Genomic DNA, 15,055 nt, shown 5'->3' on the forward strand with positions numbered 1-15,055 from the left:
CTACAAAGCTATTGAGCATAAATCCCGTACAGTCAGAAAGAAGCAGAGAGTTAAGTGAGCAGCCCTGGGGAGGGGGAGGGGCAGATGGAGCAGAATGGGAACCTAGGAGACCAGCTGCCTTTAGAATTAGTTTGAATGTTTTAAAACAACATTTAAATTTTAAAATTTTTAATTAAAGTTTTTTATATAATACATTTTAAACATTTCCCCTCCCCTAGCTCTTCCCAGATCCTCCCCACTTCCCTACCCACCCAACTTTATGTTCTTTTTCTCTCTCTCTCTCTTTTAAAGCATGTGAATATTTTACCTGCATGTGTGTATTGCACCATGTTGATGCCTGATGCCTACCTAGGTCAGAAAAGGGTGCTAGGTCCCCAGGAACTGGAGTTATAAACAGTTGTGAATTACCACATGGGTGCTGGGAGTCAAACCCAGGTCCTCTGCCAGAATAAGTGCTCTGGATTATTGCTGAGCTGGCTCTCTAGCTCCCTAACAACGTTTTCCCTTCAGACAGAGTTTTACTTGTCCCCAGGCTCCACCTCACTAGCACTGGGATTTTAGGCTTCTGCCACCAAGCCTGGATTATGCAGTGCTGGGGATCAAAGCCATTTCCTGCATGCTAGGCAAACACTCTGCCAACTGAGCTATTCCCAGTCCCCTTAGGAAGGCTAAAAGCCAGAGAGAGTATGGACTCTGTGCCCTCTCTCCTCTTCACTCAGCCTCCAGAGGCAACTCATGGAAAGAATAAACCTCAGAAGGATGGGGGTGCAAACTTCAGGAAACTCTCTAAACTGAAGCTGTGCTTGGAAAGGGGAGGTAGGGACGTGGAAGGGGCCACATGCTGGAGGCAAATGAAAATCCATCAGCACAAGTGTCATGGGGAGTTGTGCCCAGGCAGTGTCAAGCCCCTCAAAGGAACTCTTACCTTTAGGGAGTGCAGTTAAACACTTGGCATCAAGGCCTCTCCTGTGGTTGGCAGGTTCTTCTTTATCGTCAAAGCAAAACTCTTTCTGAAAGCTGAAAGGTATCCCATTAATATGGCATTAAACCACGATGTAGAACATTGAGTGGAAAACATTAAGCATAAAAACAAAACTAAGTGTGTTTTATACTGGTGACTTTTTTCATTTATTTACATTTATGTTAACATGATAATTTGTGTATATGTGTTCAACTATGTAATTACACTGGCATCACTGGTGTGTGTGGCGGAAAAAAAGACAGCCAGACCTCTATTCAGACTGGCAGCAACCTCTTGATCCCAGAACAACTGAGTATGTTAGGTGTGCACACCCACCCTTCCTGGGCTACCATGTCTTCCTCAGAAGGCCAGCAGCTTGTTGAGGAGGTCTGGATTCTTTTTCCAGAGTGATAAATTATGTTAATATTGCATGTGCCTTCAAACCACGAAACAGCACCATGGGCAAAAGGCAGGAAAGCCCCATGAAAACTTGTCATAAATACAAGAGGAAGTGAAAGGGGAAACCAGTAAGGAAAGGGGAGTGACTTAGCTCTTCCCTGTAATACTGACCCTAACCCCAGCTACAATTCTCCTATCTTCACAAGACTCCATGTCCGCAAACTTGGAGGCGTCTAAATGCCTGGTCACTGGCCTGCCTGCTTTGCAGTTGTTGCTGGGGTTTGAATATTTCCACCAGGGCTGACTTCTTGCTAATCACCAAAAGGTAAATTAGGAGACGAGGAAGGTGAAACCCTGTTGCCTCATAACGCGGGCTTTTTGGCAGGTGTCTAGCAGCCTGGATTTCTTGCATGCACGCAGACTATATACCACTAGCACATTGACATTTGGTGCACTGCCAGTCAGGTTACTGCAGTCATTTCACATGAAATAATAGCAATGGCTCATAATTCCAGTGTCCCATTGAGTCTGGGTCACCAAAGTGTTTGACTTCCAATTTATACTTTTCCTATCCTTGAATAAATAATGTCTCCCTCCTCTCTCCTTGCTCTTATTTGTCCTTATTTATTAGCTTTATTACATTTAAGATAATCTGCTAGGGAAAGGTTAGGGAATAAGCCTGAGGTGTCATTAAAACATGCCACAGACATGAACCATGGGTGACTCAAATAATACATTTGTGCTTTTGGTAACCGTTATCCCAAATCACAGTTGTGCATGGAGTATAGCAGAGACTTTCCTGTGTGGTGTGTTTATAAGATCCACTCTCCAGTATCAAATGCAGATTCAGACAACTCATTACTACAATGTGGAGGAACCAAGTCCTTGTAGACAAGTGTGAGAGCCACAATAGAGTAGTGACAAGGGCATCCGAGGGGAAAGGAGGCCGGCACCGGGGCTGGTTTCGCTTAGAACAATGATATACGTGTTGAGTGAGACCCACACCCAAGTGTATCAGGGATGACTCTGGACCTGTGCTTAGCATTGTCTGCAAGGTGGGCAGTGGCCTCCAGGGAGGGACCCAATGCACCCACCTCGTGTGGCTCAATCTTTCACTTTTGTAGTGTCTTACATCAGCGATGTGCAAAGGGTCCGGACACAGTAGGTAAATTAGATTGGCACTCATAATGCTCCGAGGGCAAGGAACTTGACAAGAACTCACAAGTGGGTGGATGCAGGGAGGGAAACAAGAAAGGAAGATGTGTGGGAGGAAAAAACGACAGGAGGGACAAGACTAAGTTTTTTTCTGAAAAATCAAAAGCTCCCTGATGAAGAATCTAAAAAGAGTTCGTTGAGAAAGAAAGCTAGCACTCCTAAGATGGCAATTAGCTACAAGTCACAAGCACACATTCTATTCCCAAACTGGGTCCCAGAAACAGCGTAGTGTATAGAAGAGTTGCTGTTGATGGAAACGCTGGTAAGTCAGCTGCTTCACACAGAAAGAGAGACAGGCAGGCAGGCAGGCACTCATGCATACACACCATGATTTGGAACTGAACCTGGTACTTCACACAGGCTAGGTAGGAACTGTACCACTGAATCAGGCCGCCATCTCTTGATATAACTAAATAACACCCTGGGCAAAAAACCTACTGCCAAACAAAGCCATGGGTTGGAAATCTAAGAGCCCTGTGAGGCTGGGCATGAAGTTCCCTGGGAAGCATTTGTCTAGCATGTGTGAGGCCCTGGCTTCTATTCCCAGCTCTTCCTTTTTTCAGGAAAGAAGGGGGGATTTAAGGGATTATCTTAAAAGCCATCGTGTATCTCCAAAGCATAAGAGTTCTTGAACACAGGCCACGTTACCTGTCAGCTTTTCTTTGATGTGGGAATCCAATGAAGCTTAAGTTTTTCTTGTTGAAATCTAAGGGAAAGGAAATAGCACAATGTTAAAATAATTACATAGTCACTTAAGAATATTCAAAAGAGAAGACAACCTTCAAACTCCCCTTGAACTTGTAATTTAGATAAAAAGGACATCATTAACTAAATAAAAAAAAACTTTTGAGAATCAAACTCGACACAGAACTCACACACAAAAGTCCTGGTTGCTTTTTTCCCTTCTCAAGAGACCCCTGCACAGCTCACAGGTTAAATAAATATTCTGACATTTTTTGAAGTCATTTCAAATTGTTATGGAAAAAAATAATTTGAAACAAATACCAAGTAACAGTTATATACTGAGGAGGGGGGAAAGAGAAAATAATTACATGATTTGGGTCAAGATAAGCAGAGATAATGAGGTAATGTGTCTGGAAGATCAGAGATTCCTTTAGAGAAGGTGGGGAGGTGGAGGGCGCTGAAGAGCAACAGGTGCCTTGGCTGTGTCTTTTCTGCTTTTGTTAAAATCTAGACAACAATACATATACACGGTGTGCCGGTGTGTGTGCAGAGGTCGCAGCAGGACAAGCTGCAGGAGACACATGTATATTGTAAGTATGCATCAGCCACAGGACACAGTGGGGGTTAGAGGACAGCCTTCAGCAGTCGACTCTCTCTTTCTACTTGGAACTGAACTCAAGTCATTGCATTTGGCGACAAGTACTGCCTACTGAGCAACCCCACTGGACAGACTCATTTGTTTTTGAAGATAGGATATATGATGTAAAGACAGCTGGTAACAATTCCATACAGGAAAATCACACATCCAGGGTGAACGTGTTAATGAAAACCAGGTGGAGTCAGGATGTATACAGGGTCACAGCTGTAGCAATCTGCATTACAGCTTCAGGCACAGTGACCAAACTCAAGCAGACCTGAGACGGATTGTAGTTTACTATTTAGAATCAGAGGCCGAGGGGCGGGGGTAAAGGTACAAGACATGACAGATGCCAATACTTCTTTTCCTTCAAAACACATCTCAAGCCCTAAAAACTGGAAGTTAGGACCAACAGGGAGCCACAGTGAAATTAAGAGTATAAAGTCAACTAGACATACAAGTTTTATTCCAAGCACATACAAGCATCCTATTGTAACTACACAAAGAAAGATAATTCTGATAAAAAAGAAAGAAAGAAAGAAAGAAAGAAAGAAAGAAAGAAAGGAAGAAAGAAAAGCTAACAGATGTTATAAAAGGAAGTTCCTGAATTGTTCCAGTCTTGTCCAGCAGAGCACTTGGGCTATGAAATATTCAGGGTAGAATAATGGCTGGGTTTCAGACCAGCGTTTAGATAACCACAGCATCTCACATTTGTTCCTACACCACATACATAACAGCACTCCAGCAATCAGATGGGAAACACTTCTTTCTCTGGGTTGTAAAAGAAGCCACTGGAAAGATAGTATTTTTCTCCAAACTGTCTCACATGAAGAGTTAAGAAAGAGACTCGCCCACCACTGCCTGCTGGAAGGAAACGCGCATGTAAGACTGTATTTCAGAAAATATTTTAGGTACAGTGCAGCATATCCATAAATTGATCCAAAGTTTGGAATCTAATTAGCAATTTTGTTATATGAAAACTTTCATGGTTTAGCAATAGAAAAGTAAAAGACATTTTCAGCAATAACAAGCACAGCTAGGGACTCCGATAGTTAAAGCATCCTTTTAGACAGTCAGCTAGCTGATTAGCTGGATGCTGAGAGTATTAGCTTCCACAGCAAAGACATGAGAAAATGGATACAGAAATGTGTTTTCCATACTTCCCATCTTACCTTGTTTCTCGGAGAATCTGAAGGCTCCCAGGCAGCTAGAAAGCCCTGGGTTTCTGAACATGGCTGCACAGGGAACACTAGGGCACCACCAGCCCAATTTGACAGCTAATTCTTAACCAGCAATGGCCTTGGGCCGCTCTAAGCAAAATTGGGTTGCAGATTTCCAGAGTGCAGGGCTAGAGTGAGCAACCAGGCACACGTGTCTTTGAGCTTACAGTGCACACAAAGCAAAAGGCTGCAACAAATCAAACTCCTTCGTCAGATATGAACAGAAATTAGAGCTGGAGATGCTGCAGCCGACAGGGTTCCAGAGAGGGCATTTCAGATTATGCCACAGCAAGGCCTTGGGGAATCACAGAGAATGTTTTGCCCAAGAATATAATGCTAAGACTATCATGCCAGTGTCGAAAAGAACTAGCCTAAAACCAAATAGCCCCAAAGAAGAAAACCCCAGAGAGGGACCCTACATGTTGGGGCGCGGCGAGGTGCCTAAGTGTTCCCAGGCTGCCCCAAGCTTGGCTTTGGCTGAGCTAAATAAAATATTTCACTTAACCTGGAGCCAAAAATTCATACTTTAAGAGTTAATATTTATAAGCAACATATGAGCAAAACTGTGGAGAAAGAAAAGGCAGATATTACCAGGAGAGCCAACCATTTTAATCTGAGACAGAAGCTGTCAAGCTTTAGCAGTAAGATTGCTGCCTACGCTGTTCCATCTGCAGCCTGTAACTGGGGGGCTCAAGTCCGGGTAATAAATTTGGAAGAACAATTGACAATAATTAGAGATGGACTGTTTCCTCCCTACAAATGGACATTAAAGAAACCCACAGGAAACAGGCTCCTTTACAGGGTAAGGAAACTGGGCTAAGAAGGAAACCGGCTTGTAGGAGAGAACTGGTAGATATGGAGTCATGGGAATCAACATGGAGGGGAGTCGAGGTCATTATTTAGCCCAACTCTATGCAGTAGCAGGGACCCTGAGTTTGTCAGCCTTTGTATTTTTGATCCTGAATATTTATTTGTATCTAACAGACATATAATAAGTCTGCAGTAAATATTGGCAGAGTGACTGCATGAAATAATGGAATAGTCTTTTCTGAAAGCTAAAAGATATTTTGGGCTTTAGGTTTAGATCACCAAACAAGATCATCTCAGATACAGATACAGCTGAAAATGAAGAACCAATGGATGGACAGACGGATGGATGGATGAACGAGTGTGTTACTCTTTGAAACAAAAGATACTCTACACTCTCAGATATAGGAACACTTGGTTGCTAGCTGGTAGCAGTGTTTAGGAAGGTTATGGGATGTTTGAGGGTGGGTCACTGGGATAGACCTGTGGGTCCAAGCTCTCTGCCTCTAAGTCCACCGAGACGTGAGGAGCCTCAGATGTACAATCCACAGCAATGGATCCCACTGTGCTTTCCTGCCGAGATGAAATGTAGGCTCTTAAGCTGAGAGCCGACCTAAATCCTCCTCCTTGTTGCTTCTGTCAGGTGTCTTACCATATGCCAAGAGGAGCTAAGACAATGTGAGACTGTTGGACACCACCAGCCGGCAGCCTTTTGTGCTTCCTCTACATGCTCAGTTACCTCTTGCTAGTCCAGGAAGAATGTGGTAGATAAAATTGTTAAAAATAAAAACTAAACAAATAAACAAACGAAAGCGCTTTGGAGGAACAATAAGGCACTGTGGATACAGTTCCCTTTGGGGAAAACTGCTGAATGTTCATCTCATGGGCAGGGAATGGATGTCACATGACCTCTGCAGAGTGTGGGAAATGATGCTTGGGAACAAGCCAGACGAAGGGAATTGAAGAGTTACTAGAACTGTTGGCCTTGCTCGAGAACCCAGAAACAAAGCAAATGTCACAGAAGAAAAGAGAAAAAGTTCTTTATAACAATGGGTATAAAATGTAATCTTCTCCTAAATCTATAGGAAACCAAGTGAGATCAAAGAAACCTACATTCGTGTCAATAGAAAGCATCCATGAGGGACTGGAGGGACGGCCCGTTGGGTAAGGGTACTTGCTGTGACAAAGGGCAGAGGAACAGCAGAACAGCTCACTGCTGCAGCTCTGACTACAGGGGCCCTTGCAATGCAAGAGATAGCTGTCCTGATAGAGGTCCCTCTCACAAAGGAGAATGTGGAAACCAGGGCAACCAGGAGGGAGATTACCAGTGGCCTCACTGGTTAAAGGCTACTCCTTTTGTAATGATGCGAAGACCTGTATCCTTCAGGCCCTAACCTCCGTGCTTAGTGCTGCAGGCGCTGGACCCCGTGTCCTCCCAAAGCCTGCCAGGGAGAGCCTGTCATGACTCCATTGCCGATGAGAAAGCTGACATTTCCTGGGAAGATACAGAGTCTATTCACTACAGCCAGTGAGGGCATGTGCAGACCAAAGAGACTTCCTCCAAGTTCACCTTGGTATGTCAGTGGGTTAACTGGGCTCCTGGACAGGGAACACTGAGTGAGGGGTGGGTGAGCCACAGGATGGAAGTTCCCTGGATAATTAATTCATGGGTTGTCTACCAAAGAATCTCCCAGTCAACTGTTCATCTATCACATAACCCTGAGAGGAGCCTTGTGAGGGTCTTTAGAAGGGAGTGTTTATAGGCATGGTCTCTGAAGAGTCTCCTGTGGGGGGGTGGACTCAAGATGGCAGTGGTCATGACCAACCCAGCAGAAAAAAAAAAACTATGCAACAGATATAGTGTGTGTGTGTGTGTGTGTGTCCATGAATGGGCTTAGAAAATTTCTTCCCTTCAATTTTACCTCTTTCAGTCCCTCCCACCCACTGAGATGGTCTCAAGTATCTCAGGCTGGCTTCAGACTCACTCTGTAGCCCAAGGTTGAACTTGAACTCCCAGAGTGCTGAGATTACAGGCAGGGACTCTTACACAGGACGTGTAGTTTATACAATTTTAGGGGTTCACCCCAGGGCTTCATGAATGCTAGGCAAGCATACTGTCAACCGAGATACATCCCTGCTTCTGTAAAATGTATTTCTAAAGGCAGAACAGCATTCTCTGGCTAGCCTGAAGAAAGCAAGCAAGGGGAATGACAGTGAGGTGAGTGATAGGTGAGAGTTTGTGTGGCCTCGCTCTCAGCCTCATTCTCAGTGACCCCACATGGCAACTCTGTGGAGATTTGGTACACATCACTTCTGCGCCAGCCTTGGGCGCTGCTCCGCACCTCCCATTGGTGCACATCACTTCTGTGCCAGCCTTGGGCACCTCCCCATGAAGACAGAAGCTCTCCCACTCTTCTTGGGAAACTGAGCTGAATGGAAATGGCAAGGCAGAGCGGCACAGAACAGCTATCCAGATCCACACTGCCATGAGCTACTGACGCCACAGAAACCGTTTGACTGATAGCTCACGTACACTCTAAAGATGGTGGAAATTCCAAGGCTGAATGCACAGTTTTATTGCTTCATGAAGGAGTGTGTTGTATGCCAGAACGACCAAACCTCTGGTGGGTTTTATTTATGTGCTGAGATGGGAAGGCTTGACACCCAGAGGGCTCTCTCCCTCCCCTCTCATCACACCCTCTCTGCATTCCTCACTCCTTCCCCCACTGCGGGCTTCCTGAAGGCTCTGTGGCTCCTGCTTCATAGCAATATTTTGGACAAGTCTGCAAATAAAATTTTACCTTCCATCATGCCATAAGGTAATCTAAAACAGGCTGTGTGTGCAGGGATGAAAGGGCAGAAATACTTTCAACAATGAGATATATTACAACTCGCAGCTACCTCTCTATCAGATGTGTTGAAAGGAAACCATGCCTTTATACATCAGAATTCCCTTTCTGAGGCAAAGACTTTCTGACATCTTCTTAAAGAGTCATTAATGCTTTTGAAATAAAACTTCAAATGAAAAATGTCAACAGTTGTCATGAAAAAATTAATCATAAAACTTTCAAGTTGAATTAGGGTTTCTTATTAACGATTCTTGGGAAGAAAGTCAAGGTTCCCTCAGCAACTGGGCCAGGGATTCCCAGAGTAACAAAAGAGGACCAAAGAGAGTCTCATGTTTAAAACGTGCCCTGGGGACAGGGGTGCAGCTCACCAATGCATGTACTTGCCCAGCCTGCACAAAACCCTAGGAAGGCTTGGCAGCCAGTATCACAGCATGAACAGATGAACACTGAAATGTGCACACAATGGAACATTGGCACCTTCAGAAGGAACGGTGTTCTGACACGTTCAACAAGAGGGAAACTAAGGTTGCTACTAACTGAGATGAACCAGCCAAATATTGCATGGCTCCATTTATCTGAGATCCCTACAGTAGTCAAATACAGAGTCAAGGAGGGAGGAGTTCCAGGAAGAGGAGTTGAGGCCTCAGGTGTATCCGGAGTGTTCAGGGAGTGGCACTAAGAACACGTGTGATCTGTGTGAAGCACCAACCCACAAAGGTTCTGAAATAAACTTGGCCAACAAAGTCCCAGGGTTTACTGTGCACAATATGCGGCACCTCTGGAAATACTGTGGGGGTGGCATGTAGCAGCTTCACTGAGAAAGTACTCTCCTGCAGCAGGAGAGTCGGCACGATCTCAGTCACCAAGGGAAGCAGAGGAGGCTTCTCCCATAATCCCTCCCCTCAGTACTCACTGTTCGATGGCTTTTATTTGGACAGAGGCAAGGTAACACCACTTGCTAGGAGAGTTTTTGTGAGTCTCCCAGTCCAGCTGGTAGCATGATACCTGGTGGCTCACCTGTGTTCTAGAGCTATATGAGAGTGACCAGGAGGAGCTTTGACTATCCCTGGGACCTCTGAAGGGCATCTTAAGAACAACAGTGGCAATGATCCACATCCTGCCATCCAGAGGCTACCAATGCTTTCCACTGTTGTCATTAATTGGTTCCCAATATGCACTCCAGGCTCTCAGAGGAAGATCCATGTGCTAACTAGTGGTGGAACACCGGTGTGAAATGATGCTCCTTTGCTCAGCTGTCACTGGCACCAGGAAGGCAGATTGGGTACCCATGGGAAGAGAGGACAGGAAAATGGAAGACACAGTCCTCGCTGGGTTGAAATGGCTATATAAACAGGCGTGTTCAATGCCTTGAAGCGCACACTTGTTACGCCTAAACACCTCCCCAGTCTCATGGCATAACAGGGTTCAGAGCTGAAACATCATGTTTCAGCCATGTGATGTCCAACTCGAAGACATGGGGTTAGATGGGGAACACTCCCTGGAAAACGTGCTGCTAAGTGAGTTTATCTGGAGGGAGATAACAGTGCTAGATGGGCGGGGAAGCGTTGCTGGGTGTGCCAGGCACCTGGGCTGGGAGGAGAACTTGGGAGCAAAGGTGTAAATGGATCCTGTCAGACTACTGAGATGAGGGAAGGAAGGCAACGGGCACTCTCTGAAAACCCCAGAGACACCTTTGAAGTTCAGCAGGAGAAAAGCAGTGAAGTATAGAGTCTCATCAGATGTTGACATTGAGCTAAAATATATTGTGCTGTCTTTTCAGACAGGGAGAGAATACCTTGGAATCCAGCATTTCTTCATATGTGGCTTTGGGTTCTATAAACAGTGGGACGGAAAAGTATATGAAAAGATACATTATCTATCTGGTTGTGCTTTCATTTACCCCCCTCTCTCTTTCATTTCTTTCTTTCTTCCCTTATCAACCATATGTTTATATTCTCCTTCTGCCTCCTCCCTTCCCTTTTTCTTCCTCTCCTTGCAATCCTCCGCAGATATTCACAACCTGGTCCATGATCTTGGCTTCCATCACTGCATATAATCCAATAGCCACCATATCACTGGCCCTCTGAGGCTTGTGCAGAAAAGGGTTGCCCAGGATGTAGAGAGGATTCAGTGTTGTGAGATGATAGTGTGAATGGGAACTGGTGTTCCCTTACCTGCAGAACTTTCCAGTTCTGTTAGCATCACCGCAGTTGGGACACAGCTAGTGGAAAAAAGAACACTTAGCACGCATAAGGTCTGGTTCCCATCTCCAGTACTACTTCACTCTTATGCCTATTGACTTTCCTGGCTTCTGCAGTGTGCACAGTCAGTTCTTTACTTAAATCTTTGATAACATCTGTATTGAATACCTACAGATGTTTTTGTCATCACTACTTGTGCTGGCTAGTCTTACGTCACCTGACACAACTAGAGTTATCTGAAAGGAGGGGACCTCAACTGAGAAAAAAACGTGTCCATAAGATCCAGCTGTACGGCATTTTCTTAATTAGCAATTGATGGCGGGAGGGCCCAGCCCACTGTGGGTGGTACTGTCTCTGGGCTGGTGGTCCTAGGTTCTATCAGAAAGCAGGCTGAGCAAGCCAGGGGAAGCAAGCCAGTAAGCAGCACCGCTCCATGGCCTCTGCATCAGCTCCTGACTCCAGGATTCTGCCCTGTTTGAATTCCTGTCCTGACATCTTCAACGATGAGCAGTGATGATAAGCCAAATCAACCCTTTCCTCCTCAGCTTGTTCGCTGACCATGGTGTTTGATAACAGCGACGGGAACTGTAAGATACTACCTAAACAGTACAGTGCAACCGCTGGCTATAGCTACAGATGTGCTTAAATTAAAGGAGGGTGTGTTTACATTACATACGGATACCATGGAATGCTGTAGAGAGTATTTTAGCATGTCCATGCTTGAGTATCCTCTGGGAGTCTGGGAAACCAAAGCCTGAAGGACACTGGACACTCAAGTGTCCAAGTGAGTTCCTTCCTTCAGTGAGGTTTCAGAATATAGGAAGGACATCACCTATCAAGCTAAAGACACATTTTTAAAACAAAGTCCCAAGGCCCTCAAAACCCTGGCTACCCAGCTGTTTCTTTTGAAGCATCTCTCTAGCTTCCTGTGGGTCAGTCATATAATATGCCCACCCTATCCATGAGCAGTAGGTAGAAGGAGAGCCCCACCCAGAGCCATGTTTGAAGAAAAGCTGCTTTTGCTACAGGGTTGCTAACGCGGGACAGCTGGAACAGTGCAGGCCAGAGTCCGTACGCTGTGTTGTCCTAGATGGATGCATATTTAATACTGTCGCTGTCCGGTGCAGCTTGTCCCTTCACAGCAGTCATGATGGCCGGACACAACTGAATGAAGCAGCATAGGCCATGGGGTCAGTGATTGACTTTCTTCCTTAGAAAGGGCAAAGCATGGGCTCGGGGCTAGAACTCACTGGAGCCCTGAATTCCATCCCCCAACCCCAAACAAAAATAAGACAAAAAAAAAAAAAAAAAAAGCAAAACATGTAACTATGCCCGAAAGAGTCGTTACTCCCTAACATTAAATCTTTTCTTTCAAGATGAATTTTAATTTCCCTCTCCCATTAAAAAGTGTATTTATTATTATTACTCTGAGCTTAAGTGCGAAGACAAATTGTGCAGAGGTCAGAGGACAACTTTGTGGAGTCTCTCCATCCACCTTTATGGGAGAATCAAGGGTGGAACTCGGGTCCCAGGCTGGCACTGCAAGGGATGAGCCATCTTCTCCCCCCATCCACATCCATCTTTTGTCATTAAGACTATATGCAGGGAATGCTTGCCTAGCATGTTTGAGGTCCTAGGTTTTCTAGCTGCCCCACCCCCACCCCAAAAGGGAAACAAACATTTCTGATAAAGTCCATACTTCATAGAATGACTCAGTACATGTTATAGCAGAAAGAGCCCAGAAAAACAAGATAAACCTCTCTGTCCTATGAGAAGTCATCCCCTACTACAGACTTATTTTCTAACCACATCATAAAGCATGTCTGCCAAAGAGCCCACATAGTCCTGTCATTGGAGAGCACTATAATTAACTGAACGGTACTAGGCCATGCCTCCAGGGTGTGGACTCTCCTGCTCCTCACAGAATAGTCGCAGGGCAGCAGGCCCTGCCAGTCTGTCCTCAGACACCAGCCTCCTGGGGCTGCCTAATAAGGTCATCTGCAAGTTGACTGGCTGGCTTATAGGTCACCCACTGTTTACCCTGCAAACTGGGCAGGCAGGCAAAGCAGGAGCCTGCCTTTGGCAGACAAAGGGTTACCCACTGCCAAAGCCTCTAAAAGGGCTGCACTGAGACCATTAACATAATAATAGAAACTCCTCCCAGCAGAGACAGACTCCAGTGACAGGTCTACTTTACCTGGTTGAAGTAAGGGAAATTCTGTTTCTCTCTGCCTGTGCCCAGCCTTTTGAAGTTTCACCAGAGAACTCCCAAAAGGTCTTGCAGAACACATCTCTCCAGACAGGTCCCTGACTTCAAAATAGCAACCCACTGTGGAAAATACATGCATGTCCTGGATGCTTAGAAGTAATTCCCTGGGCCAGGTGCAGCCAACAGCATTTCAGAAAATAGACAAACACCAGAAAAAAATACGTTTCCATATTTTTAGAGAAGGAAGTCGGGGTGCTGATCAAACCACACTTAGATACAAGCACTCATTATCCTGATCCTATTAAGACGCAGCTCCAAGACTGCCAGGCTCCTTGCACTTCTAAATAAGGAAAAGGAGCAGGGATGCCTTGCACACCACTCCTCCCTGTGACAAGTCTTCTCTAGCTTCCAGTCATCTGCCTCTTTGTCATTCAGCGGGCAGTCCACTCTCCAAAATGAATACATCTCCAGAGTTTTAAACACCAGCTTCTAAACTTTCAGCAGGGGCTCATAGGAGATTCAAAACTGGGGCAAAGTTGGCAAGGGCAGGCCAAGGAGATAGGAAGACATTCAGGGACAGACTTCACAGGAACCTAATTCAGAGTTGCCAGGCCAAATGTGTGCCCTCCCCCCAGCTCTGTGGGTACACTGTCTTTCCACTGCTGTTGGGTTCAGAGGGAGCAGTTTGGGACTCACATTATCCTCTCCCTAGACTTTCTTAGGACTCAACAGTTAGCACGCAGCAGCATTCTTTGCTTCTCTGGGGAATAGAGTTTGTGGGGCTTGAGACAGAACTATGAAAAACAGGTCTATCACATGCTAATGGGCTAGGGGTGGTAAATGTCAGGCCAGCTTCTAGTTTTCCTTAATCTAAATCAAACAGTTCCCAGGGGGTTCTTTGGTGGTTACTGGAAATTCTTGTCTAGGAGACATTAACAGCCCAAGCTCCCTCTCTGAGCACTGCAGACAGTGGTGTCCTGTGCCAAAGCATGGCAGCCAAAATCAAAGCGCCACCCACAGCTTCAACACTCCCTTCGCTGGTGACCTTGACCATGGAGAAATCTGCTTTGGCTTTCCTAAGTCTGGCAGATCAGGCAGTAACTGCATCTTCTAAGGGGTGTGCTTCCGTCTCTTGCAGGCATTAACAGTCTACTTAATGAACCCCTCTGCCCTTGTAACACTAGGAAAGTAAACATCAATTTTGGGACTTCTTAGCATTTAAATTCCCATATCAAAAGATGAAGACATCTGGGTTTTGTTGAGGCCCATTCAGAGAAAGTCACTTCCCCCTGTCAAAAGAATAAACTCTTCTACCTGACATTCTAAACTACCCAAAACATTACACACTTTTGCTTCCTCCCCTTAAGAAATCCAGGTGGGCCTGCCAATCATCTAGCCAGGGGACCTCCCGCCCCCCAGGAAGCCCCGTTAAGGTGTTCTCCTGCTGGACTCTGCAGAGCTAAGGCCGGCCCACTTTTAGTATAACTTTTCCTTTTCTCTCAGACACTGGCCAAGGCCTGGGGTGCTTTCCCTGACACCCAGACTTTTCCCTTGGTTCTCTAAAGTCCCTGCCTGACTGTTGTCTCACCATGCAGCTCCACTGCTGAGCCTGCCTGCATCCTCAGACCTTTTTACTGAAAAGGCACGGCTTTCTCTTTCTCATCTTCATCTCCTTCCTCCCAGGAACTACAGAGGTTTATAGCTTGGTTATCCAGTTTTGTTTTACTCAAACTCTAGTAAAGCTCTCCTTGGACTTCCTTTCAAATCTGTTTATAAATTGTTTTATCAGGAGACTGATATTCCTTTAAAAGGAGACTCCAATTTCCGTGGTGACAACCTGGGCCGGGGGTTTAGGTGGAGCAGACTACTGGCT

General features: G+C 45.6%; 1 protein-coding gene across 22 annotated transcripts in view; it reads right to left on the reverse strand.

The window, feature by feature from the left end:
* Svil (supervillin) overlaps positions 1–15,055 on the reverse strand; it is a 196,404-nt gene that overhangs the window by 77,976 nt on the left and 103,373 nt on the right. For all 22 annotated transcript variants that reach the window (XM_085698962.2, XM_085698955.2, XM_085698958.2 and 19 more), the window contains 2 exons: positions 3,224–3,281; positions 926–1,017 (listed from right to left, as the gene is read on the reverse strand). Coding sequence is in view for 1 of the 22 variants with exons in the window: in XM_085698945.2 (XP_085555071.2) it covers positions 926–1,017; positions 3,224–3,281 (150 nt within the window). In the remaining 21 variants the exon portion in view is untranslated. Of the gene's footprint in view, positions 1–925; positions 1,018–3,223; positions 3,282–15,055 lie in introns of those variants that run through there.

The sequence above is a fragment of the Myodes glareolus genome, chromosome 14, assembly GCF_982192425.1.
Source record: "Myodes glareolus chromosome 14, mMyoGla1.1, whole genome shotgun sequence".
In the NCBI taxonomy this organism is placed as follows: Eukaryota; Metazoa; Chordata; class Mammalia; order Rodentia; family Cricetidae; genus Myodes; species Myodes glareolus.